Source organism: Dasypus novemcinctus, chromosome 9, assembly GCF_030445035.2.
Source record: "Dasypus novemcinctus isolate mDasNov1 chromosome 9, mDasNov1.1.hap2, whole genome shotgun sequence".
Taxonomy (NCBI): Eukaryota; Metazoa; Chordata; class Mammalia; order Cingulata; family Dasypodidae; genus Dasypus; species Dasypus novemcinctus.
The window spans coordinates 62,676,222-62,703,888 of record NC_080681.1 but is presented as its reverse complement, the minus strand read 5'-3'; the positions used below and the strand labels follow the sequence as shown (position 1 = coordinate 62,703,888).

The 27,667-nt window shown below is 34.7% G+C and overlaps 1 protein-coding gene across 18 annotated transcripts in view; it reads left to right on the top strand.

Annotated features, from left to right (window-relative positions):
* The window catches only part of MIER1 (MIER1 transcriptional regulator), a 55,122-nt gene that overhangs the window by 10,935 nt on the left and 16,520 nt on the right, over window positions 1-27,667 (top strand). For 16 of the 18 annotated variants that reach the window (XM_071217393.1, XM_071217391.1, XM_058303384.2 and 13 more), the window contains 6 exons: window positions 2,981-3,005; window positions 7,869-8,014; window positions 14,925-15,086; window positions 15,930-16,062; window positions 17,732-17,796; window positions 21,963-22,035. In XM_071217393.1, coding sequence (XP_071073494.1) covers window positions 2,981-3,005; window positions 7,869-8,014; window positions 14,925-15,086; window positions 15,930-16,062; window positions 17,732-17,796; window positions 21,963-22,035 — 604 coding nt within the window. Of the gene's footprint in view, window positions 1-2,980; window positions 3,006-3,135; window positions 3,173-7,868; window positions 8,015-14,924; window positions 15,087-15,929; window positions 16,063-17,731; window positions 17,797-21,962; window positions 22,036-27,667 lie in introns of all 18 variants that reach the window. The other 2 variants (XM_058303383.1, XM_058303382.1) reach the window with 1 other exon arrangement.

Here is a 27,667-nt window from a genome sequence, read left to right as displayed (position 1 = left end):
GTTTACATTTTTTAGTTTGAGCTTTTTCAGAAAATAGATGTTGTTAAATGAGTAGCAGTCTTTCTTTCCCCTTTCCAATTTACTGTAGTAATTGTAAAAGTTACAGGCTTTCCTGGAAAATATTATTGGAGATAGCAGTTCCTAAAGAGACATGGTTAACAGTTTGTCATGACAGAAAACAGCTTCGAATCACATTTTAAACATGCTTTGAACAGAGTAAAACCATTGAAAAAAGAGACTGAAGAGTCAGATTCCAGGTTTCCGTTTGGCCTCACTACTTAGCATAGAAGCCTGATCCAGTCCTTTATCTCCCTGGATTTGCTAATCTGTAAAATGAGGTGGGTGGGGCAGATATTGTTGCCAGATTTACAGTTATGATCAAGTAACTATTCTCATATATTTGAAAATGTGTAGCATTTCTCTGTCATACTTAAATAAAGAGTGCCCTCATTCCACACTGAAACCACTTGTATTATACTAAACTCATATTTATCTTGAAAGATAATCTTTTTGTTTATTGGCTGGGCAAAGTAAAGTTTACAATATAAACTATTTTCAAATGCCGGTTTTCCAGAACCTGGTCTTTGATTTAATTAGGCATAATTAACTTTCAGGAAACTGATCTCCCTTCCCCCAGAAACTAGTACAAGGTCATTTTATTTTGGACCTAATATACTGAGACGTGTATAACAGGCAAACCGTCACTACTTCCCTCTCCCTATGCCACTTTACATATATCACTAGTCAAATCATAGTCCTTGAAACTTTGCAGTATGCCTGATATAATATGATCATTAATGTTATCTTTGAACACTAGGTGTTCTGCTTCATGTCAGTTGTACTTATAAATGCTACCAATCCTATAGACATTTCTTATTTTAATGTGTGGAAAGTCCTTAGGTCTTTTTTCCAGAACTTCACCTTCTATTTGCCAATAAAAGAACAATCAATATGATATTTATTGGTGGTATTGTTGTTTGGAGCCTTTTACAAACTAAAGTACACAGATTCTAGTCACAATGCAATGTCTCTATTGCCAATATCTAACATCAGAGAAAAAATACCTTTTATTCTTAACTAACTTATTTTTAACCAGAGAGCCTTTTCCTATCAGAACTGTTAAATGGAGTCTTGATTAGACTTTGAAAAAGAAGTAAATGCTCAACCTTTTTTTTTAGTATGTACTGGGAATTGAACCAGGATCTTGTATTTGGGAAGCAGGTGGTGAACCACTGAGTTAGGTTAGCTCCCCTCAACCATTTTTTTCAGGTCTTAATTTGTAAGATACGCAGGTTTTTCTTGTTTATGCCATGTAAACATGTTTTAAAAGAAAATGCAAAAGAAAAAACAGCATTGTAAGGCTACTCTGTATTGATAGTGAACCTAGAATGAGATGATGATGGTCATTAACATTGCTGTAGCTTTGTAAAGGGAGATTGTGCTTATACTTGGGAAATAAAAATAATTACATGAAGTACAAGTAGATTGATATTTTTAAGTATGGATTTACAGTGTAATAATTTGTGTAGCAGTTAAATCTGGTTTGAGCTAGAAATATGTCCCTCTGCCCAAAAGATATTAAGCATGTTTGAAACCCTTCTTAGGGTACACTGTTCTCTCCATGTCAACCAACTCTCTAACTTCCCATTAGAAGAATCATATTAAAAAGTAGCAATGAATTGGCTTCGTTTTAGAAGAGTGACTTTTAAATAATGATAGTGGTGTGACTTTGGAAATATACAATACAATGCTTCTTTTTATAGACCATTGTCTTATAAAAATGTAAAGGAAAAAATAGAACCCTTGGAAAAGTGTGCTTTTGAAGAATCTTAACCTAAGGCAGCATGTGGAATCTTGAATAGCACACTTACTGAACAGTATTATAATGTCGACAGTTTTCAAAATGGAGGTATAGTACCTTGTAACAGTTTGTTTCAGATGCCTACCTTGCTTTTGAAAAATTGGGCGTTTTCTCCATTTCTGTTTTGTTCCCATTGCCTCTTTACCCCATTGCATAATGGAAAGAAGGAAAATACTAGAATATCCCTGTCTCTCTGCTGGTGCTCCTCGCCTTCCACCACCTCTTTTCTGATAGGCATGAAATAGATAGTTGTGAATGAATAGGTAAGGTTTTACTTAGAAAGCTCATGTCATTTGAAACATTTTTTTACTTTTTGTTATTGTGTTTGTCTTGTAGGACTTTGTAGATAACTTGATTATAATCATAAATTAACTAAATTTTGAGAAAACAGTCAAGTGATGGTGATACTACCTAAATAAATTGCGACCAATTTTGTCTTTAAATTTTCCAGGTGCTTGTGGTTAAATTTATGAGAGGTAGAATAGTACAGTAGAAGGAGCATTATTATTGGAAATCTGTATGATCTTCCATCAGCTAACCTCTCTAGACTAGCTTGAAAGGTTGCTAACTCTTTCATAACTTAAAAGTAAGTATGTTGTTTTTCAAATAAAGTTAACCTAATATCCTGTTTGATATTTAAGTAACATTTAAAATTTTTCTCTTTGCCTTCTTACAATATAAATTTTATTTAAAATGTCTTAAATTTGTTTCTTCCTACCATCTTACACATAGTTTAAACCATAAACCAGGTGGATAGCAAACCTTGTACATTGTTTTCCCTGTATTGATATGAGGAAATTCCAAGATCTAAAATCATACCTCTTAAGTCACATTTTTTATGAGACCCATATTTTTCTTTAAAGTCTGAATCAATTCCATATTATTGTCTTTATGTCTAGATTCATGAGTGTTTTGAGTTTTTCTGATTATATAAACATAGTATTGGGAAAAGGATTATATGAGAACTTTTAGTTTATCTTCAACAATTCAGATATTTAAAAAGCATCGTAGCTTTTAGTGTCATATTTACCAATAAATAATTCCTGTAATTGTAAAGATTTACTATACAAAAGTGCTAATTTTCCCTCTTTTCTCCCTCCCCCTCTTCCCCTACTCCAGCCATCTGTTGAGTCTTCAAGTCCAGGTAAGTATTTTCTATATTTTTTATAATCTCTATCTGACTATCATTTGTCCTAGTTGCATAAAGGATAGAGGAGTTAGACTATCATCTGACTTGCTTTTCTTCTGAATGCTTCTTTTCTCTGGGGAAAAAGAAATGGATGAAATGTTTGACTGCCCATGAAAGTACAGGTGAGGCTGTTGTGAGTTCATCCTCCTATCTATTTGGGGATGCTTTTTTTTTTCTGAATCATCACATGTATTTCTTACTGTTTTTAATTAAGTTACATGGTTTTGAGTATATTTGGAGTGCATTTTTTAAAAAAGAAACAATTAAAGTATTTGATTGTATAGGAAATTGAGAAGAAAACATCCTTAATGCTTTAGTGAGAGAGGAAAAATAAGCAAAAATTCAGCAAATAATATTTAATTAAATTAAGGAAGTTATTTTTAGATTTCGGTAGCATCAAGCTTTACCCTCTGATCATGTATCTAGGATTTTTATATTCTCCCCTAAATATAGTACAGATTTGTTTTTTCCTAACTTAGAGGTTACAAGCTTCTGATCTTTGGACCATATTTGGTTCACATGTTTTTTGTATGGTCAGTCCACTGATTTAGAATTCTCTATATAAAATCTGGATTTAGGTTTCTCATGATGAGTTGGAGGATCTGGCACCGCTATGTATAGCATTCCTATGTTGTGTGACAACAATTGGAGCTAAATAGCGGTGAGGAGGGAATCAGGTACTAGTGTTTCTGCCACACTGTCCAGGGACTTTACCACAAAAGATAGGATTGCCGTTTATATGGATTATATAGGTCAAGGAGCATACCAGCATACCTAAGAAAAGTGAGAAACAGCCCTTTCTGAGACATGGTAGTATTTTATTTGAAAACATCTCATATATATTGAATATTTAGGTATTACATATTCCACATTACTGTACATTCCTTGATTACCGAAGCACTCATCTTTCTAATTGATGGAGTTTTAAACTTCAGATAGAAAGCTTTTTACATGCTTAATATTTAATAAATATTTTTAATGTTTCAGGGTCCTTTTCATGAATACAAGTCGTTGTACTTTGTAGAACAGTCAATCAAGTAGGGGATTAGACTAGATTACACTGAGATTTTTTTTCAGTATGTTTTTTATTTACTTTTAAAAGATACATAGATCACACAAAATGTTACATTAAAAAAATAGGAGTTTCCCATATGCCCCAATCCATGCTTTGTAGCAGTGCTCCAAAATGTATTCATCAAATGCAATCAATGTGTTGAGATGGGAAAACTCAGGTTTCTTTTAAATGACTAGTGTGCTTAATTGACAGTTGATTTTTGTCATTTTTATTTCAGCTGAAAATGTACTACTTTTTTAGCATGCTTAGGAGTAAAGTGCATTTCACTTTGTGAAATTTCTACAACTCCAGGATTTTTTTGCTTTCTGGTTTATAAATAGGTCCTGGATGGTTGAGATTGGGAGTAATCTGACCTCACAAAAGAGTTAGATTACCATATTCTTTTTAGGACATGGACTAGTTTCCTTTTTTTAAATTTCCAAACAAGAAAAGTATCTTCATCGGAAAATAGATCCAATTTGTTATTGATACTGTGATCTTACGTATATTAGATATTTTTCTAAGCATTCATCAGGTAATACATAGATTAAAAATAATTATTCCAAAAATGACTTAGTAATTAACTTCTCAGGTTCCAGTGTCTTTAAATCGGCTTAGGCAGAACAGGAAAATAGTGAAACTTGACGAATATAAATGTCCTTGTGATGGCCTTTGCTACTTGCTGAATGCCTATGCAAATAAAGTGAATGTTTATATATATTTTTTTAAATTGTTTTCAGACTGAGGAGGATCTTTTGAGTTACAATGTTTGTAATACCTAACTTCTGCCCAAAGTACTGGTTATTCTTCTGCCCAAAGTACTGTTTATTTTTCTTAAAAAGTAATGCTGTTTGTAGTCAATTATAAAAATTGGTGGAGAAAATTAGTAGAGGCTTCATGTAAAAAAATTTTTTGGTCCTTTGGTGAAATGATGTGTCTACATTTTTAAATCAGTGCTAGTAGGAATATTCGCATGACCATTCTGAATTACCTAAGTAGTTTGTCTACAGACTCCATCAGGTAAGTCACAGTGGAGGCACAAAACAAGAATATTTTTGTGAGATTAGTAGCCATTAGGAGTAGGGACTTAAGGGAGGGGAGGTAACAAAAAAAAAATGATTAAATGAGTATATATATGTTATAAATTGAATTTATTGTTTGAATTTGAGAAAAGATATGATACCTTTTAGTAATTTTGCAGTGGGAGGAAGTTGTATGACAAAGCACTTATATTTGCCTTAACTCTGAAGCAAAATACTCACTATACTCCCTATTCTTAATAATTTATTATTGGGATTTTTTGTTGTTTTGGTTTTTTTTTAATTTACTTTCTAAAATTTAAAAAAGTTTTTTTTATTATTGGGGTTTTTTCCCTAGGAGAGACAGCCTGATGAAGGGCCTGGCAGTTGACAGAAGGGAATAGGTTGATTAGTTGGTCCAAAAAAACCAAGGTTAAAAAAAAGATCAGACAAAACAACGAGTTCAGAATAAAGCAGAAAAAAATCGAAGTTGGAAGTTTATAGAACACAGTACAGTATATTATGTAGAGAAAGGAATTGGAGGAAGAAGGGAGGAAAAAGTTCACCCATATTTTGTTATTTAATGTAGTGAAGTGTCAAGTCATCAAATATAGTTGGCTTTGCAAATAATGGCAAGAAATGGGGAGACTTCAGGTGAGTGATTTAACACTTAAACTTTCCAGTGTAATCGTCAGCTTATACGCAATGACTAGTTAGGAATTACGGATAATTGTTTTGGGGCAGTATTTACTTCCAGTAAGAATTATATTATCGTAAGGATAAATAGCCATGATATAAAGTTATGGCGTAAGTTTTTCTGTCTACACAGGAGAAAAAAAGAATAGCATCAGCTGTAGGGATACATAATTATTGATTACTTAGTGTTCCAGAAGATTACTCCATAGACTGAAAAGTTTGGAGAAAGATAGTTGCCCATTGAAAATTCAGAAGGAATTTTGGGACAGAAATTATAACCAAATTAGGGCTCCTCAAACTATGCTCCTGTGGAACCCTGGTGTTCAGTCCTTCAACCAGTACTAAGAGGCCCTTTTAAAATTATGCTGCACTTTTCTTAGTTTCCAAAAGAAATTATAATAATGAATATATTTATCTAAATATTTTTCTTTTATAAATCTTCCTAAAATGTTGACATTTGTTAATATTTGTACTGTAGTTTAATATGTTACCCAATTTGGTAGAAAATTATAGATTTAGTGATTTTATATTTAATATCAATATTTTACTTTGCTGCTCAAAGAGCACATTGACTTCTTAGTGCTTACCACCTGACCTGGCTTGCTGATCTTAGTAAACGTAGTATTCTCTTTGAGAATTCTTTGCTGGTGCTCCTGACCTTCTCCTTAAGAATTCTTTGAGGTAGGATACCTGTTTCTGATGCTGACTTACAGGAGGCAAGGAATTCACTAGAAGCACAGGTTTTATATTTAGCAGTCCCAGGATTCAGATTCCATCTTTGCTACTGGTTCTTTGAATTTCGACATGCTTTTTAAACTCTACAAGCCTGGTTTTGTTTTATTTTCCCTCTTTTAAATGGGATCATAATAGCCTCCTTCATAAGATTGCTTGAAGTTTAAATGAGGTAATGCATGTAAAGTACTTGGCAAATAATAACTCAATAAATGGATCTTACACTGAAAATTGTAGGTGGTAACTAAAGAACCTCAAGCCTTGGGCCTCCCCTATCTCTAATATTATTGTTTTTGAGAATTTGGCCTCTGTATCTCTTTGTTTTACTTACTGGTTCTCTTACTGGAGTGAAATGAAAGGGTAGGTACATCTATTAATATAACTTTCAGTAGCTTAAACTGATGAGGAGTTGCTCATTGAAGTTTTTTTTGTTGCTGTTAATACTAAATAGCCCATCCATTTATTAGTAAACAATGCTGTTTTAAACTCAAGTCTAGGTTTGGCAGTAGCCAAATGTGGGCATGTTTTACAGAATATATATATCCAGCATTTGTAGTCTGTTTGTAGACCACTGTTTGTAGTCTACTCTGGAGTATAGCAGTATTCCCCAGCCATCAGGCTAAAAATAGTATAGCTTACACATCACTACCTAGTAGATGATTTTTAATACTTTTAATAAGAGTTATGAATGCAATTTTAATATATTTTTCTTTCATACTTTATAAGTTATTTCAGCTCTAAATTGACTTTTAAGGGTAGCTACCCAAATATTATAGAGTGTTTTCATGGAAGTATTGATAGAAGCATAATAGTCTAGTACAGCTTTATTTTTACTTGATATTATATATTCAGATGACTGTGTGTTTCTTATAAATACATGCTCCACAGCGGCTGTAGGGGTTCATCCTCATCTAGTCTAAAGTCAATCAAATGGTTTAGAATCTTGATTCCTCCCCCCTCCTGCCCCACACACAAAGTACTCTTATTAGATATGACCATTGTTTTTATTTAAGTTTCATTTTTAGAAAATTTTAACTTTTTTTTTTATAGCTACAGCCTTCTCCCTCCTTCACCAGTTTTGCAGTATTAGTATATAGGGGGAGTGGGTCAGGACCAAAAAAAAAAAAAGCCATTACAAGTATTTTTGGGTGATGGACAAGGGAAAGAATTTTTGAAAGCAGTAAATAGTAACTGCTTTGCATACCGTCTTCCTGGTACTTTTTAATTGATTTATGTCTAGTTACAAGTAAAGCTAGACATATCATTAATATGATAAACTTAATTTGGTTTACCAAACTTTAAAATATTCTTTCCCAGGAGGTTCAGCAACATCAGATGACCATGAATTTGATCCATCAGCGGACATGCTGGTTCATGATTTTGATGATGAACGGACATTAGAAGAGGAAGAAATGATGGAAGGAGAAACAAATTTCAGTTCTGAAATAGAGGATCTTGCAAGGGTAAATGACATTAAAAACTAGAAGATAAAGAGGTTATAACTTTTTTGTGGGGCGGAAACATTTTGAATTGTTGTTCTCTACTTGTGTTTTTTGGGGAAGTTGGTGATACATATATATACTCTATACTAAAAAAATTCTGAGTGGTCATGTGTAGGATATTTAAAATTGAAATAAAAGGCATTTCTCTCTCTACCTTATTTGTGGTATTCAACACAGTTACCACTCACTTCTTTTTGTTAACTTCTTAGAATTTTTCTTTCGTCTTTGGCTGTTCATATTGTAACATTTGCAGACTTCTATTGTCTGTGTTTTCCATTAGACAAAGTTCCACAAGGGGAAAGGGACCATGTCTTGTTTTATTCACCAACATATTTCATGTTTTACAAGAGTGGTCACTCAAAAAAAAAGTGTTAAATGAATGGGTAAATGAGTCTGGTCTGCTCTAATTAACACAGTTTATCATGTATATGATATGTTATACTTAATGATAAAAAGAGCATAAGAAATAAATAAGACATAGTGCCAGCCCTTAAGGATTTGGAATATATAATTATGGATAAATGAATGCATAAGCATTCAGAACCTTTGTGAACATTAAGGGAAACAGTTGATTCCTCCCTCTCCCCCCAGTTGTCTGCTCTCTACATCCATTCGCTGCATATGTTCTTCTGTGTCCGCTTGTATTCTTGTCAGCGGCACCAGGAATCTTTGTCTCTTTTTGTGGTGTCATCTTCCTGTGTCAGCTCTCTGTGTGTGTGGTATCACTCCCGGACAGGCTGTGCTTTTTTCATGCAGGGCAGCTCTCCTTACGGGGCGCATTCCTTGCGCGTGGGGCTCCCGTACACGGCGGACATCCTTGAGTGGCATGGCACTCCTTGCACGCATCAGCACCACATGTGGGCCACCTTACCACATGGTCAGGAGGCCTTGTGTTTGAACCCTGGACCTCCCATGTGGTAGGCAGATGCTCTATCAGCTGAGCCAAATCCGCTTCCTGAAACAATTGATGTAACAGTCAGTTACAGTCACTTCATGTATTCCTGAATTGGAAAGGCAATTATTTTCAACTATATGCCTGTATTCACAATATCGTATTATTTCAGATATATTTCCCTGCCTTTGAAAAACCCACCCATGGGATAAAAGGAAAGGAGAAAAATCTAGAATTTTCCCATTTTAACCATAGTCAGTCTTAACTCAAGTGCTAGTTAGTAAGAGTTGATGACCAAGTACCATTTAATATATTATGAAGTTGAATGGTTATTGTTTTATTGTTTCACAATACCAGTTATTTTGGGTATGTCATTGTCTTTTCCTATTTCTTTGTCCTTTCTTCTATGTCCTTCTCCAACCCATTGTAGCTCCCCAAAATTTGCCTTCAGTTGACCCTCCTTTAAGAAAAAATAAAAGCTACTTACAGAGGATAAGAAAGGGAGAAAGACAGTGGAACCAATCCTTTATCATCAGTCTTATACCTTCACAGATACTTCTCTGACTTCTCCCGGAAACAATTAAGGTGTGTGTTTAAGGAGCACATACTCACCAGTGCCTTCATCTGTAACCTAAAGCTAAGCAAACTCAGGCCCAGTGTGTTGGATTTCCTGTGGTTACAACCTCTTTGTATGAGCCAAATGAAACTGGTTTTTGTTTTTAAAAAGTGTACAAAGTTTTGTCATATTGATTACTGTTTAGCTTTTATATGAGCTAAACATTAATTTTGCCAGTAATCGGTAAGGTTTTTTCACCTGGCACTCTGGTAGTATGAAATGGAATTTTGATAAAATTGTGGCAGAACTCTGATAATTGATTCATTAAGGGGTTACCAATAGCTGTATAACTTGTGATTTTAAGATCTTTAAATTTCTATTCTAAAATAATTGTAATCAATTCTATAGCTTTAGATAGGAATTTCTGTGTGTATTGCTACATTTTCTTGTATACACTTTTATCATATAAAAGGTATTTTAACTGTGTTTTAATAGAATGAGGATATCTAGATTAGATTTTCTTGTGGTGGCATTAGAAGGGGTATCAAAATCATTTTCATAGAAAATAGACTTTTATTTGTTAGAAGTAGCAATAATCAGGTTTAACTCTTGATTTTCAAATGCGCTCTTAAAACTTAGAGACTCTGAATGTGTACAAATTGTAGCAGTCCATTTAGGAGACGAGGGATTAGGGATCAGCTATATTTTTCTGTGTTTAAAGTGCTAGACTTGTTCTTGTTCCACCCAGTGAATTTCCAGAGGTTAGAGAATAAAGATTAAAATGTGAGAGATTGAGTATTTTTACAGACACAAAAGAAACCTTAGTGTGGAGATTGAAAAGAATAGTTTACTGCCACAATCCCTCCATAGTTTATCATCTAGTCAATCCCCAACCCAAGAGGTTGGTTACCTTAGAAAGTCTCTAGTCGAATCTGGATGTGGTCCCTTAGGCCTTCCTGGCTGGAAATCAACCTCTTTTCTTCTTTTTCCCTCTTCATAAGCATTTGCTGGTAAGTCAGTGTTGGTACTGCAAGTATGAGAAGAATATTGTGTCCATCTACCAAATGGCCCTGTCTTGAATGACCAGTCACTTGCACATGGCTAACCCTTTGATATGAGATAGAGGGAGCCATGTCTTCTGCAGCCAGATGAACTCTGGTTCAGCCTTACAGTACTGTTGTTGCTTGGTAGCTTTATCCTATTGTCTTGAAGTTAGAAGACATACTTAATTTCAGATATAATACTTGACTTTCTTAAAGTCTATTCTTTCCTCCTCCAGCCAGTCTCCCTTTCATTTATACGGACATAATTGCCCCTCTTTTTGCTATAGTATTTGGACAACTTGTTTCTTAAATCATAATATGCAAATGTTGTCCATACTCCTATATTTTTATTCATCTTTTACTGTGTCCATTTTTCTTATTCCTCATAAGCAATCCAGAACTTCTTATTTCATACTGCATTAGGATGTTGTACACCTAACCTAGGGTTAAGTTTTGAGGAAGGCAGTATGTATGCATATATATGTAGGGGCAATTTAAAGTGGTTAGACAACGTGGGTTTAAAACTTAACTGCCTTGCATATTCAGTGTGTGACTTGGAGCTAGTTACTTAACTTCATTAAGTTTCAATTGTGTAAAGCACTTAGCACAGTGTCTAGCACATGGTGAGCATGCAGTATATCTTAGTAGTTATTATCCATAAGAGTTGCAAAAAGGTCTGTGACCCCAAAATGAAGATCCACTGTACTTGACCCATTATTTTCTCTCACTTTGCTCACTCATTTCTATACTTTTAACGTGTATGAATAGGATTAAATGTTGCCACTTTATTGTGATAATAATGTAAGTTGAATACTAATAGAGTATTAATACCCCTTTGTACCTGGTGAAATACAGACTTGGCAATATAAGCTAGTGTGAGATTCTCTGGAGCAGGTGACTGACTGTGTTCCTAGTGTGGTAAAGTACTGTCAACCAACTTTATTCAACATTTAGTCTTCATTAGAGGGAAATAATAAAGAATATTTGCTTCATAGGAAATCATTGTTGTCTATATTAGAATTCTGGGCTGTAAGGTATAGAAATTCATCTTGAACTAGTTTAGGCAGGGATACATCTAGGCCAGATGTATGACACCATAGCTTATTTTCTCTGAAAGTAGTTTCATTTTCTCTGTTTCTGCCTTTTTACGTGGTAGCTTCATTTTTTTCAGACCAGCTTTCTTCAGATGATACTGCCAGTATTTCCAGACTTACTGCTTGAGATATTCTTTTTCTTTCTTTAGCTGCTGTTGATAAAAGTCTGGAAACAAACTATGGCCAGTTTGGGTAATGTGCCCCCACTCCAAACCTATGGCCTGAGAGTGCAGTGATCCTAGTTGTGTCAGATACTATTGCCCAGGAGGCAAGGTCTATAAGAAGATGTCACCTTTCAATCATAGAATATGTTTGGAACGGGAGAAAGAGCATTACTAGAAAGAAGTACAGAAGCAGCAGGCAGAAAGAAAGGGATGGAGTGGGGAGTGGGAGGTGCTATCAGAACAATCAGTGATTCTTAGGTAGTACTTTATGCTCGATAAATCTTTAAATTCTTTGGTTGGTACACAGTAGAGTCACGATAAATGTTACTTGAATTTGAAATTGAGGATTTCTCAGTAAAATTGATTTTGGTCTTTACTGTAGTCCATTGTTTGCTTTAAGATCTTCAGTTGACACCTTACATCAAGTAAGATGCTTTTCAGATTACTGTCAAGCTCTGTTGTATTCCTCAGTAACCATGATTGTTTTTTCCTTCCTGCTTACTAAATTGGTTTTGGGTATAGAGGTTAAAAGAGGTAAATACCTAAGCAAAAGTACAATACTACTATATACTCTTTGTTTTTAATATTAAACAAGCATTTTCTTGGTGAAATAGGCAAAGGTATTTTGCTTACATGTGCTAGAACCTACCCAAAACAATTTGACCTAAAAGGAAACTTTATTAGACAGCATATTGAATGTGTATCTGGATCCAGGGAATGCCAGCAACCCAGGCATTCAGTGTCAACAGTATCTTTCCATCACTCCTAACCTATGGTTAAATATTATAACTTAATTCTATAAGGTCTCTTCAATTTCTTTGCTTTTCCACAACCACTAATTTAGCCTAGGCTCTGATCATATTACAGGTGAATGATAGTAGTGAATCTCACCTAGCTAAGTCTCTCTGACAAACTAAATCTCTCCTTGCCTAAATCCATGTTGAACATTTTGTTGGATGGACCAAGTGTACTGGTCTAGTCAGAATATGAATTCATTTAATTAGCTATATGGTTCCTCAAACTATCATTTAACTCAATTGTAAAAATTAGAGATAATAATATTAGGATTGTTTTGAGGATGAACTTAAATATAAAACAGTCTCTTCATGAATGCTTAAGCCTGTATAAATATTACTTGCAAATTGTTAAGGCTTAAGTGTTTTTCCTGAATTTTTTTTTTTTTCACGCTGGTGACTTCAGTTGTGCATCCTGCTTCTAATTTGGGGTGCATTATGGTCTTTTGGAAAGTATATCAACTGGAATCAGGAAGTCTAGGTTTATATAGTAGAATTTCTATCTGTGCATGATGTTTCTGTCTGCTTGGTTTCCTTATTTGCAAATAAAGGCAGTAAACCCTCTGACTTGTACTTTTCAAGATATGATAATATTGGGTAATGTTCTCATTCTGCTTTTGTTCTGAAATAAGAGATGAATGATGACAGTGGAATCAGACTGCCTATCACACATTCCTGGTACATAGAGCATGCTTATGGCAGCTCTTTGTGATTTTTATGTATGAAACTAACCTTTCCCATATCTTTCTCTTATTCTCCTTGTGATTTTGGAGTTATGTTTTAGTTCTTTAGCACTGTCTTCAAATTCCCTTATCTTGTCTCCTATACCAGAGCCTTGACACCTCAAGCACTTTGAGAACCACAAGATATGAGATGTCAGTTAAGTGCTAGCTGGTCATTCAGCTGGAGTGGCGATACCTTGCATGATTTAGTTAGCACTTTTCATGTTGTGAATTCTACAAGTCATTAGTCCAGGGCTCTCAAAATTGACTTCTCATTCAGAAACTGATTCACAAACTGATTTACACAAAAACATCCATTTACAATATGAAATACAAGGGTTAAACTGTATTTTCTTCTAATCAGAAAAAGTTTTCAAATTATAATCATTAGATTGCTTCTTGCCACATGAACTTTTGAATAATGGAGGTTAATTGTATGAACTTCATGGCTAGTGTCATCAAGCTATATCACATCCAGCCTGATGTACCCATCTCCACTGTAACGTATTTAACACGTGAGCTAGACTTACTTCTCTCCATGAAATAAGGGCACAGATCACTGGAGAAGTATAAAATGTGACTTGTTTTGTGATTATTCTTATTCTAGATTCTAAACTGTGTTTTCTATTTTCACTAACTTTTTCTTCAGAGCAAGTGTGTGTGTGTATGTGTGTTTGAGTGTGTGTCAGTGTAATATGTTTGGGTTATTTGAAATACATTTTCTTGTTTACAGTCAGAATTCTGTCATGAATTCTGTTTTACTTCCCTGAAACTTGACATCACTTGTTCACAGATTAGAGTGAACACCTTTTACAGAAAGCTGATTTCATTCACTGTATATGGTTATTTCCTTATTGCATCCTCACAGAGATTGGGGGGAGGGACTGGCTGAGAAAGGATGGCATACTCAAAACAGCTTGGGCTTTTGGTATTAGACCGTTTAAATCTGGTTCTACTACTTGCAGATTGTATGATTTTTAGAGAACTCCATCCATGAAATAGGGATAATATAGAAATTCTGTAAGGTGTAGATAGTAAGGATTATATGAGAGTATTTTATTTGTAATTGGCGATAACCCTAAAAAGGAATATACAGCTTATGTATATCATTATATTACTATTACTGTATATCATTACTGTTTTTCTTTTAATGTGTTTGGCCTGGACTATGAATTTCATATCCCTTTTCTGGATTAGTTATTTTTGCTTACAGCCTATTTTCTGATTATTGTGTCCTGTCTCCCCGCCCCACCCAAAATGAAGTATGCTGCTCTTACTAAGTGGGAGTATATATACTTAGCTGAGTGCTGGTGCATATACCAAATTTACTGCACAAATGAGTAGTCTGTTTTAAACTAGAGTCACTTATTATACTTACTCATTTTGTTGTTGTCATTTAGAGTTAGTCAGCCTCTTATAATAGAAGTATTTAAAGGACTGGTATTTTCCTAGGTTTCAGAAATATTTTTGGTTTCACTTTATGATTTAAGATTCTTGAAACCAGTTCTAAGCATATTCTTATGTATAGTGTGCATACTGCGTAAATTTCTGAATTATAACCTGGAATCACTGATTCAGAAATTACTTTTTATTTTGATCTGTTTAGGAAGGTGACATGCCAATTCATGAACTTCTCAGCCTTTATGGTTATGATAGTACTGTTCGACTACCTGAAGAAGATGAAGAGGAGGAGGAAGAGGAGGAGGAAGGTGAAGATGATGAAGATGCTGATAATGATGACAACAGTGGCTGTAGTGGGGAAAATAAAGTAATGTTTTTATTTATTTATAAGATTGTAGTCTTTATTCTTTTCTAAGCTGTAATTTATTGTCATATTCAGACTACTTATTTTTAAAATCTAACTTTTTATTTGAAATTCATTTCAGTGTTTAAAAAATATTATACAAATATATAATATAAATATTGGAAGTCCCCTGTAATCCCATTACTGAAAGGTAACAGTTTTGGTCTGTGTTCTAGATTCCATTTCAATATTTATTTTAACAAATTTCAAAGTGCTCTGTTTTTTAAATAACAAAGGCTAATTAGAAGTTTTGTACTCCTTTTTTCTTAAGGTACTGGGTATTGAACTTCATATGTGGGAAGTTGGCACTCAATCACAGAGCCACAGTGGGTTCCTGAGTTGGTTTTTCATTTGTTTTTGTTTTTTTCAGGAGGCACCAGAAACTGAATCCTGGACCTCCCGTTTGTGAGGCAGTTACACAACCACTTGAGTCACATCCACTCCCCATTTATTTTTATCTTGAAAAACTTAGATTTACGGAAGAATTGCAAGGAGTGTACAGAGTTCCTGTATACTTTTCACCCAACTTTCTCTCATATTAACATCTTATATAACCAAGGTACATCAGTCAAAACTAAGAAATCAACATTGGTACACCACTGTTAGCTAAATTACATACAGTTTACATTTCAGCAGTTTCTCCACTAATGTCATTTTTCCTGTTCAGGATCTAATCCATGATACCGTAATGTATTTAATGAATTCGTTTTACTTCTTTGGTTGTATTTGAAACAATTTCAACACTGTAACCTTTCATCTACAGCAGTTTTTGTTACACTTTAAAGAGATTTAATTCCTATTCCACAGGAAGAAAATATAAAAGATTCATCAGGTCAAGAAGATGAAACTCAGTCTTCCAATGATGATCCGTCACAATCTGTCACTTCTCAAGATACCCAGGAAATAATCCGCCCACGTCGATGTAAATATTTTGATACAAGTAAGTACCATTAGTTGCTACTGTTTAAATATAATTTTTATTTTATGTATTACTTAAAACTTTTTTTCCCCCCAGTGCTCTGTTTGGATTCATTTGTTACTACACTAATTGAATCATTGTCCTACTTGGCTTTGGGTTGTTTTTTCTTCTTTTTTAAAATTCAGATCCTTCTTTTAAATGTTTGCCTCATGTTCATCTTTTTTATTTCTCCTAGTTATTTCCTGTTTTCATTTTCCACTTTCTTTGCCTCTTAAACTTTATAGGTATATTCATAAGCACTGCTTTCTCTAATCATTGGCTCTCGGTTATAAAGAAATGGTTGACTCAAGGTAAAAAAAATACATTATACATAGAAGAAACTCCCTAGTTTTTCCAGTTATGATTTAGTCAGAGATAGCCAAGACAACATTTAATGTATTTATGGTATGTATGTAATGTATATATTTTAAAGATTTATGTACTTACCTGTTGCACCATACTTTGTTCTAAGCATGAATGGTAACTCTAGAAGACAACTCTTTGATAAGAACATACCACCCACTAGTGTTATTTGTTCAAGTTTGTGGTCTTTCTTACACTTTAAAAGGAAGAAAAACACATGAAGAAAAATGACCTCATGAAATAAAGTAATGTAATAACTGATTAAACATGGCTCCTGGTTATGAAGATTTCTGCCCCACATTTAGTTTAAAAATGAATGTAGTGCTGCTAATAATAACTTTATTGTGGTTTTCCATCAAAGATCTGGTCCAAGCAAAAGTGTATTAGTGTAAGGAGAAGTTAGTTACTGAATAATAGTGTTAATTTTAAGTTTGGGGGAAATGTAATGGTATATTTCTCTTTGTAAAGAAAGAGCAGATCCATTGCCAAAGTTTACTTTTTAGTTGAAGGTGGGGTACTAAGTGACGCTTTGCCATTTGAAACATTATGTATTTTTTACTCGTAATCTGGTATTTCGTTTATGATGGTATGCATGGAAGTGATACATATACTAACTCTCAGCTTTCCTGTAGAAAGAATTAATTTCTATTATGTAATGCCCTTTTGAACTTTGTGTGCCATAATAGAATTTTGGAGTTGAGAAGATACTGAAAATCTAATGGTTTTCTGATTTCCTACCCCGTTTTGTAAAAACTTTTATTCCAAAGTGTAAACAAACAGTTGCTTGCCTACTCCGAGTAAATGAGAGGTTGGGGAGAATTGAGATCTCCATACATATTCTTCCCTTCACGTGCATCCCCAAAGTATTGCTACAAAATCCCCAGTGTTCCAAAGAACACTGTTTGGAAACTAGTTATGTACAGGTCTTCATTTAATAAGTGAAGAAACCGAAGCATATGATATGTTTTGTCACCAAGATGTTGATAGCAGAATTAAGATTAAAAACAGATTATCTTGACTCTAAATCAAAATTTTTTCTCTTAGGTTTTTGTAGGAAATCATTTCATGAGAGTACACTTATCATAGTGTATTCAAAGTTCACAGTGATTTTTTTTTTTTCCCCCTTTACCAGTAGCATTCATTATTTGATTAGAGCTATCCTGGCCTACCTCTGCAAATAGCTCTGGACGCATACCCAAATATTTGATGGTAGATAATAACGTACAGATAAAGAGATGTGGACAAGATAAGCAGTCCATTTCATGGTATTGTTGTCTTATTGTTCTAGACAGTGAAATAGAAGAAGAATCTGAAGAAGATGAAGATTATATTCCATCAGAAGATTGGAAAAAGGTAATTGGAACTCTGTTTTTCCAAAACTTAGGTATATTAATATTAAAAACCAAATATTATTTTTCTAACTATAGATATTAATAAAGTTGACGTGTAATCCCTTTTGTATTATGTAAGTGCTTGGTGACATCCCTTAATGCATCCAAGAGAGAGAAATATTTGTCATTTTATAAAATAAAATGATGGTGTGGAAAGAATCTGATTTTATTGAGCAAGCTCTTTACATCAGGCCAAGAGTAGAAATCCATATTTCTGATCTGGTCCTGAACTAATGCTTAATTAAGACTTTTGTTCCCTGTAATAAAGTATCCCATAAGATTTTTTTTGTATTTGCAAAGCAGTTGTGGATGCTTTAATATTTTTTATGTGAAGTTTGCTTTGTAATTTAGATTGCTAGTTTTCCATCCCTTATAATATTATAAAAGGAGAAATTCTCAGAATGATTGAATTTAATGTTGTTAATTATGCCTGACAATTGTGTGTAGAAACAGATTTGTATTTCTCTGTAACACTTCATGGTTAAATAAGTCAATTTCTAAAATGAATCGAAAGATAACATATTGTCATGTTTTTAAGTTATAAAATTATAAACCTTGTACAGTTTAACATACAGTTAAACTGAAGAATTAGCTTTATGTTGTTTCAAAGGAATTGACCTCTTGGAAAAATCTATCAAACATCTTGCAGAATTGGTTAAAGCAAATGTCACTCTTGTTGAAAGGTCACCTGACCTTTCTCTTTAAAAAAAATTTTCTTTGCATCTTTATTTGTTCTTTTTCCTAGTTCTGATTTTAAATTTAGTACATAAACAGTTATTTCTTTGGAAGCAGAATAGCCCAAAACATTAAATGGACTTTCTGCATTTGTAAGCATCTCATACTTGTCTTGATTGTTTAATTATTAACTTTTGATCCCTGCCCATATTTTTTGTTTGTTTTTTGATTGATTATGAGTTTGTTGTTGTTAGTTGTTTTAAAGTTCTTTGGTTTAGGGGCAAACTTTATAAAAACACTGACCCTCTTACTGATTAAAATGAGAGATGCCATCCCATTCAGAACTACTGTTAGCAAGAATGAAATATCCTAATGAACTGGGCCTGGGCTAACCAAAGATTCAGAGCTTCAGTCAGAATTGATCTACTTATAAGTCTCTGAAGAGGGCAGTCTGATAGATATATGCATTGTGTTTCTTAGCAAAGGTCAGATAACTTTTAATAATTCATGGCTGAAGTCTTAAAGAGTTAGGGAGGTAGTTTCCTTTCAGTAAATGACTCAATACCTGCTATATATAGCTATAAAGAGACATGGGGTTCTTTTCTCTGGAAGCTTATATTTTTGCTGAGATACTGGAGGAACACCTCAAATGAAATTAGATAAATGCATTATTAAAATGTTACATTGAATGAAGCCAATAAAAAGAGTTGTAGGAAAAGACAAAGACATCAGTGTGGATTAGAATGGTAAAGGAAAATTAGCACATTGTAGTATGTGTTAATTTGAGTAAATGAAAGAATGATAGGACTGAAGACAGAAAACAAAGATCACAGAAATTTCTGTTTGTGTGACCTGTTTGGGCAAGTGTTTTTCAATTCAGTTTTTTCTGATACCTACACAAAGCAAAAATTAAGATGAAAAAAATCCAGAAACCTTGGGAGTCTTTTAATCTTTTCTTTTCACCACACATTCAGGTTTTTGTATGTGATTATCCAACATATATGAATTGTTTTTGTATCTTAGAATATCTAGTAGGGCATTTAAGTGTTCAATAATTTTATTTTTTTAATTTTTTTATTTTTTTATGAAGGAACAAAAGCCCAGAGGATGGACAGCCTGGGGGAGCTGAAACCTTTGTTGGGGAGTAGAAGTAGTAGTCCCTTCCTTCGGAAAAAGTTTGTAATAAAGTGGGCCACAGTTAATCCAGATCATTTTATTTTAGATATAGTTAGAATCAGAGATTCATTTCTTCAGACTTATAAAATGAAAATGAAAATGATTTTTTATAGAAACGAGGGTAGAGAAAGCAACTTTGAAGTCAACCTGAGTTCAAGTTATGGCCAGAACTTACTAAGGCGTAGTCCTAAGGAAATTACTTTGTTTTTTGGAGGTTCATTTCCTTATACATAGTAGGAGAATAATAATATCAGCTTTATGGGGGTTGGTGAGGACCTAAAGAAAATTACCTGTAAGATAATACCTGTAAGATACATAATGCTCATTACATGTGCTTTCCCTCCTTACCTTACAGAATGAATTAGCAGGCGAAAAGAAATGTTCTGAACCCAGTAGGGAAAAAGGAATATCTTATCTTTATACGAGTCCAGAAATTCTCAGCTCTGGCTTCATTTTAGAATCACTTCAAGAACTTTTAAAAACACCTATTAGCAGGGCCTTCATCCAGAGATTCTGATTTAATTGGTCTGGAGTGGATCTAGGCATCAATATTTTTTTAAAGTGCTCCAGCCAGAATTGATAACTTGACTATTTGGAAGGCTTGTCTTGACTCTGGTAGGCGTAGCTGAGTAAAGTTGAAAAGTAATGGTAATAAGGTCATGAGAAGTGGTAATAGAGTACTCTTTATAGTGAAAAAATTGTACTTTTAAAAGACCTAGGGAAACGGACTTGGCCCAGTGGTTAGGGCATCCGTCTACCACATGGGAGGTCCGCGGTTCAAACCCCGAGCCTCCTTGACCCGTGTGGAGCTGGCCCATGCGCAGTGCTGATGCGTGCAAGGAGTGCCGCGCCCCGCAGGGGTGTCCCCCGCGTAGGGGAGCCCCACGAGCAAGGAGCGCACCCCATAAGGAGAGCCGCCCAGCGCGAAAAGAAAGTGCAGCCTGCCCAGGAATGGCGCCGCCCACACTTACCGTGCCGCTGACAGCAGAAGCGGACAAAGAAACAAGATGCAGCCAGTAGACACAGAGAACAGACAACCCGGGGAGGGCGGAAATTAAATAAATAAATAAATCTTTAAAAAATTTTAAAAAAAGACCTAAGGAGAATTCTTGCATAGATTAGAGAAGATAGGTTGTATGTGATATTCTTTGCAGAAAACTTGACAGTGAGAGACTGGTTTTCTTATATAGGTGCATCAGTAACTTTATACGTAGAGCCTGTCTTTGAGGTTACACTAGACAATATTAGAACCTGACATCAGTGAGGAGAGTGTAGGTAACAAATAACTAACTGGAGAGAGGAACATGCCAGATCCTATTAGTTTTCTAGACATAAATCCTAGACCGTGATTTTCATCTTTTCTCCCCTTGTCTTCATTTTGAAAATGCCAGTAAATTTATTCTTTAACATTTAGTCACCATATAAAAGTGGCTACATGTCGTAGTCTTGGTCCCCATGTGTTGTGAAGTCTTTTCAGTTGTGATTTCCAGTTGTCTTTCAAACTGCCAGTTACTTCCCCTAGTCTCTGATTTGACTATATAGATTTGAATGCTAGATTTTCTACAAGATATGTTTTTTTAGTGGAAGTTACTTTTTCATTTTGTATTATTTTGATGAAAGTGGAACACTAATCTGCTTTTCCATTTGAATTTCATCCATCTGGCCCCTATTGAAATTTATATATAAACCTTTTTCATTATTTCCCTTACCTTAAAACTCTGGTTTTCAGACTTCAGTGCATGCATCAGAGCCACCTGGAAGGGCTTGTTAAATCCCAGATTGCTAGGTTCCTTCCCCAGAGTTTCATGTTCAGTAGGTCTGAGTGGGACCTGAGCATTTGTATTTTAACAATTTTCCAGGTGACATTAAGGCTGCTTGTAGAGGGACCATGTTTTAAGAACTGCTGTCTTAGAGACACTTGAAAAATATCTGAATTTGACTTTGTTTTCCAGAGTATTTCGCAGTAATCGTGGTTGAATTGTAAGAATTCATGTTTATTTTTTCTCCAGGCTTTTAATTAAAATTTGTTTCCATTTCTATACTGTATTTCACCCTATTATTGTTAGTAATATTTTCATCCAATCATATCTAAGCACTTATCTATTATTAACTCATTCATCCTCACAATACTCCTCTGAGGTAGTTAACTGGTTGTCTCAGTATTTTATGACCTAGAAACCAGGAAAAGTTTGCCCAAGAAGATGGTAAAGCTAGGAAATGGATATAAAATCTGCATTACTAGATCTTACTAATATTTTATATTATTTTTTAAAATAGGAAATTATGGTGGGCTCCATGTTTCAGGCAGAGATTCCAGTTGGAATTTGTAGATACAAAGAAAATGAAAAAGGTGGGTTATAAGTAAAGTTGCATAGCTGAACTTGTGCTTTTGAAGTGATGAAATGTTATTTTATATGTGAAATAGCATGAAGAACACAGCAGCCCTAAGTTACCTCATTGATTTATAAAAGAAGACCCTATGTTATTTCTGTAAGAAAAGTGAGTTTTACTGTTTTTCCAATTTTGTCCATAGAAGTTAGGAAATAAAAACGTCCTATTTTAAAAACTCTGAACTTACCCTTTTTAACCCTTACAATTTAATTTTTCAAAAGTATATTTTATGCCAGTGAAAGCTACTGGAAAAGTTAAAGAAAAATTAAAAACTCTAGTAAACAACTAATTTAAAGACTTACTTCTGAAACTTTTTCTGTTACTCATGTAAATTGAGTGCTTTGGTATTTGTGTTTTAAAAACCAAAAAAAAACCTTGTTTTTTAGGGGAAAAAACTTGTAGACTTAAATTTTAAGTGATTTTTTTTTTTCATCATTTTATCTAAAAAGTCTAAGGTAAGTCATAAATACCTTCAATAACATAAAATACTTCGGACTTTTTTAAAATTAGCCAGTTTCAGATTATTCAGTTTGGGTGATTTCTAAGAAAAAATGTTGTATATGTGTTTTTAATGAGTTCATGTGCAGTGTCACAGCGCCCAAAGCTAGAAATCTCTCTTGTTTGTTTTCTTTTAGTTATCTCCTCCACTTGAAAACTTTACATATGCAGAGCCCTTTGGAGTGGTAGAAGTCTCTTATTTTCTTTTTAGCATTCCTTCCAAAAACATACTTAATATTCTGAGTCCATACCTGCTTTCTGGAACAAGGAGCAGGTGAGAGGTAGTAACACCACAGTCCAATAAATTTTAGAGCAAAAAATATTCTAACACACTAGTAACAGCTTTATAGTTTATTTCCTGCAACATATAGGAACATTAAAGCTGTCACTGTAGAGTGGCTGTGTTTATATTGAAATTCTGTGCATATGCTCTGTGAATACATTGTAATTCTGAGCAAAAATAAATGATCTGTTGGTTTTGTATTATTTTTGTAATTGAATTTCAGTTGTTACCCGTTCATTTGATGTAATAGTTAGCTTATGTTCACTATCAAGTTTTTTACTGAAAGTTAAGCTTTTTTTTTTTTCTTTTAATTAAATTTCAGTTAAATTGTGAGTATGAAAGATACTAGTACCTGTCTGAAAATTTTTTTATGTAGGATTTGGGTAGGAAAACATCTCAGTTTTATAACAAATCAATATTATGTCTGAAGATAGTTTTTTAAGTTTGTTTTGTTTTTAAACATTCATTTTATTTATTTCTTTCTCCCCATCCCTCAGCCGCCTATACTTGCTATATCTCTTTGTCTTCCTTGTTTCTTTAGGAGTCATCAGCAGCTGAACCCGGGACCTCTGATGTGGGAGGGAAGTGCCCAAATCACTTGAGCCACCTTGGCTCCCTGCTCTGTTGTGCCTTCCATCATTCTTTTCCTCCCTGAGTAATCCTGCTGCTTTCGCTTCAGCGTGCAATCCTCTTTAGTCGCACTGGGAACCTCTGCTTCCTGCTTTTCTTGCCTCCCATTATGCCTTTTCTTCCTGTGTCTCCTGTTGCATCAGCCCACCACACCCCCCACCCATCATGTCAGCTCGCTGTCTTCTTTAGGAGGCACCGGGATCTGAACCATCGACCTTCCGTGTGGTAGGCAGGAGCCCAGTCGCCTGCAGATAGTTTTAAAAATCTTTTATTTTAATATGTTTATACTGTCAGATATCACAGTGAACATTTAAATGATCACAATCTCAAATTTATTTATGTTTTTAATTTTGGTTTAGCATTTCCAAATTTAATATGATTATAGAAAGCAACTATATTTTCAGGAAAAATTGTGATTTATGAACTTTCTTAGTTTGAGAATTTGAGTATGTTGGATTAAGAAAGATCAGGCTTGACTTTAACAGGGTGGTATTACTTTGGAGGGGTTGCTGTGGTGTACAGGGTCTTCATCAGTTTTGTAACTGTAGTAGGAATTCAGACTTGTCAGGATACCCAGAAGTAATCTCCATTTAGGGGTATCCTGTGCAAACAGACAAGCTTATGTGAAACTATTATGAAAATTACACTATTAAAAATAAAACAAAAGGATAGTGCTAATTAGGGCATTCTTAAGAAAATTCACAAGATGCCTTTCATCATTATGGAGAACACAGACTCAGAAGGGAAAACATTTTTTTTGTTGTTTAATTTTAATACTAAAAGTACCACAAATCCTGGGATCTTCACAGTAGGGATTATTTGACACATGGATCAGAATTTTTCTTTTCATTGATACTACTGCAGCTCTGTAGGGACCTCATTTTTGCTTGATTTCTGGATGTAAGGGACAGTGCAAAGATGCAAAATCCTATAGTTCCCAGTATCCGTCTGAGCCTGTCTGACAATAAAAATGGAGATGGGAGGGTCACTGATTATTTTCACAGCCCTTGAATTCAGTTACATTTGAAGCCAAGCCAGTCTAGAACTTTGTAGTCTGGAAGGTTTGTAAATTATTTTTTGTTCATACTAATTGAATTGGGGTTTTGTCACTTGCAAGCAGGAGAACTTCAATTGATGCTTTCTGGAAATCTGAATAATAAAACAAGGGGAATTTATTGGTTCACAGGTTTTGAGGCTAGAAGTTCAAAATTCAGGCACCAGCAAGGCAGTGCTTTTTTCTCAAAGACTACAGTTGGTGGGGCTGGCTGCAGGGAATCTTTGGTCCTTGGCTTTTCTGTAATATGGCAGTGCACATTTAGACTCTTTTCCCTTCTGGGCTCTGTTGATCCTGCTCCTGTTCTGTGAGGCTTCCTTTCTCCTTTGTTTATAAGGACTTCAGCCATGTTGGATTAGGGCCCACCCTCATTCAGTTTGGGCACACCTTAACTTTTTTTTCCCTCTATCCGTTTGCATCATTGTCTTTTTGTAGCCTCACTGTGCTGCACAGGTCTCGGACACCTTTATTCTTTTTTTTTTTTTTACCAGGAGGTCCCAGGGATCCAACCCAGGTCCTCCTTATGGTAAATTGGATCTCAGTTGCTTGAGCCACAGCCACTTTCCCACGCCTTAACTCTTATCTTACAACATCTTCAAAGTTAATGATTCACACCCACAGGACCAGGAGCTGGGACCTGAACATGCCTTTTGTGGACAACATGATTCAATCCCCTAGAGCTGCCAACTTTCAGAACCCGGGACTAGATTGAGAATTACATGGGCTATTTACAAATAAATGATGGTAGTAGTTATAAAGCAGTGAATAAGAAAAGATCATGTATTGCAAGTTTTTTTCTAGTGAACATTTTGATAAAGTATTTTTAAGTTACTGAAAAATGAACAAATGCAGTATCCTTAGTTGATAATAGTATTGTCAAAACAGGCAGTTCATTTAACCTATATACAGGAAAAGTTCAGGTAGACAATTTAAGGTTCACTTCATTAATCACAGTGTGACTTTTTCAGAATTTGGCAATTTCTGTAAAGCAATTATCATACCCTAATGCTATGGATCAGCATTTTCATCCTTATGATATATTGGTTAAATTTTGACTTTGGCATTAAAAATAGAATAATACTATTATCTTTTAGTAAAACTACCAGTTAATAAATAGACATTTACTCATTGGTAATTAATTTCCCAGATTACAGAAGTTTGTTTTGTTGTGGCTGTTATTTCCTATATCAGCTTTTTTCCTTTGGTCAGAATGGATACTAGCCCTCTCTGTCTTCCCTCATGTACCCACACATACAGTGGACTTTGTGATTATTCTGACAGTGCATTTTATTTGATAAACTTAATTTGATGACTTTCGATTTTTCTAACTCTACTCTGGATAATAAAATGACCTTCAGATAGCTGAGATGAGATGTTTCCAGTGCCTTGCTACTCAAAACATGATCTGCAGATCAGCACCATCAGATTTCACCTCTGAGTTTGAGAAATGTATAATCTGAGATCTCAGCAGACCTGCTGAGTAATAATCTACATTTTAACAAGACCATGCTGGTGATGTGTGTGTATGGAAGAGTGTAAGAAGCATTGTTCTAGGTTGCATATGCTAATATACTAGGTGAACTGCTTTCTGAACTGAATGCTTGCTCGCTTATAATCACTTGTAAATTATATCTTTCTGATATAAGGTGAATATATTTGTGGTTGCTTTTAAAAGTTCTAATAGGGTTGGTAACTGAAGAAAATACTGTTAAATTTCAGTGATTGAGATCATTCAAAATCCCGCAATTCGTGTCATTTAATATAATGATAGGGTATTTTTCTTTTTCTTGATATTATAAGGTATTTTCTTTATTTTGTATTTATAGATGTCATTTCTCCTTTGTTTTTAGTGTTTATCATAATAGTGGAATTCTTTTGAATTCCTGATCCTCTTGACATTTAGTCATTCCACAACATACATGTTATTAAAAACAACTGTATTGTATATTTTATTTAGAGGATAAACTTAAATAGAAAATAATTTGGTCTGTTTCCAGAACTTGTGAAAGTAATGTGGCTTATTCTCTTATTCTCTTTAGAAATGGTAATTGTTGTCACTGAGTGATCATTATTGCATATATTGTAATTGCATAAAATGAAGGTCACATCATTCCAATGTTAAATAAATTATTGGATCAACCTACTTGACTAGCTAGCCACACTTCCAGGGGTCTGGCTTGTCATTTAGTGCCTGATGTTTACTGATCCATCCATCTACTCAGCTGTAATAAGGACATCTCTGTATTTTGTTGGCTGCTAGGGATTTCCAGACAATGTCACTGATTGCTGAAAGGTTTCCTGGTTAGTTTGTACTTGTTTCATTGGCCCATTTTGGGATATTTAAATGGAAGAACATTGGGTACCTGGGGAACAATTCACTACCACTGTTTCCTGAGTCAGGGTTTCCTTGTATGGCCTTTTTCACTCCCACTCCCTACCCCAAACATATAAAAACTGTGGTCTTCTCCTTTAGAGAGCAGAGGCTGATCACAGAACAGAAATCAATAGCATTATATCCAAATTCACTTTATCAGGGGGTTTTATTTTATTTACAATTTAGAGTTTCACTAGACTTGTACCAGCAAGTTGGTAAAGGAATGAGGAACAAGACTTACTAAGGAAAAATATCTAGAGATTATTCTCCTTTGAGTTGCACTTTAAAGAACATCTAATTTGGAAAACAGAAAAGATAGATTGTTCCCTGGAACGTTGAAAAAGGTTTTAAAGTATGTGGTGGTAGTAGGGGAAAATGTAATTTATGTGAAATTGCTTAGCATAATACATAAGAGATACATAACTGGCTGTTTGGTTTTTTTTAAGATTTTTTTATCTCTCCCCTTCCCCCCCCCCCCCCCCCCAGTTGTCTGCTCTCTGTGGCCAGTCACTATGTGTTCTGTGTCCGCTTCTATTCTTGTCAGCAGCCTGGGAATCTGTGTCTCTTTCTGTTGCGTCATCTTGCTGCATCAGCTCTCCATGTGTGCAGTACCACGCCTGGGCAGGCTGGACTTTCTTTTGCACTGGGCGGCTCTCCTTATGGGGCGCACTCCTTGTGCATGGGGCTTCCCTACGCAGGGGACACCCCTGCATGTCAGGGCACTCCTTGCGCGTATCAGCACTGCGCGTGGG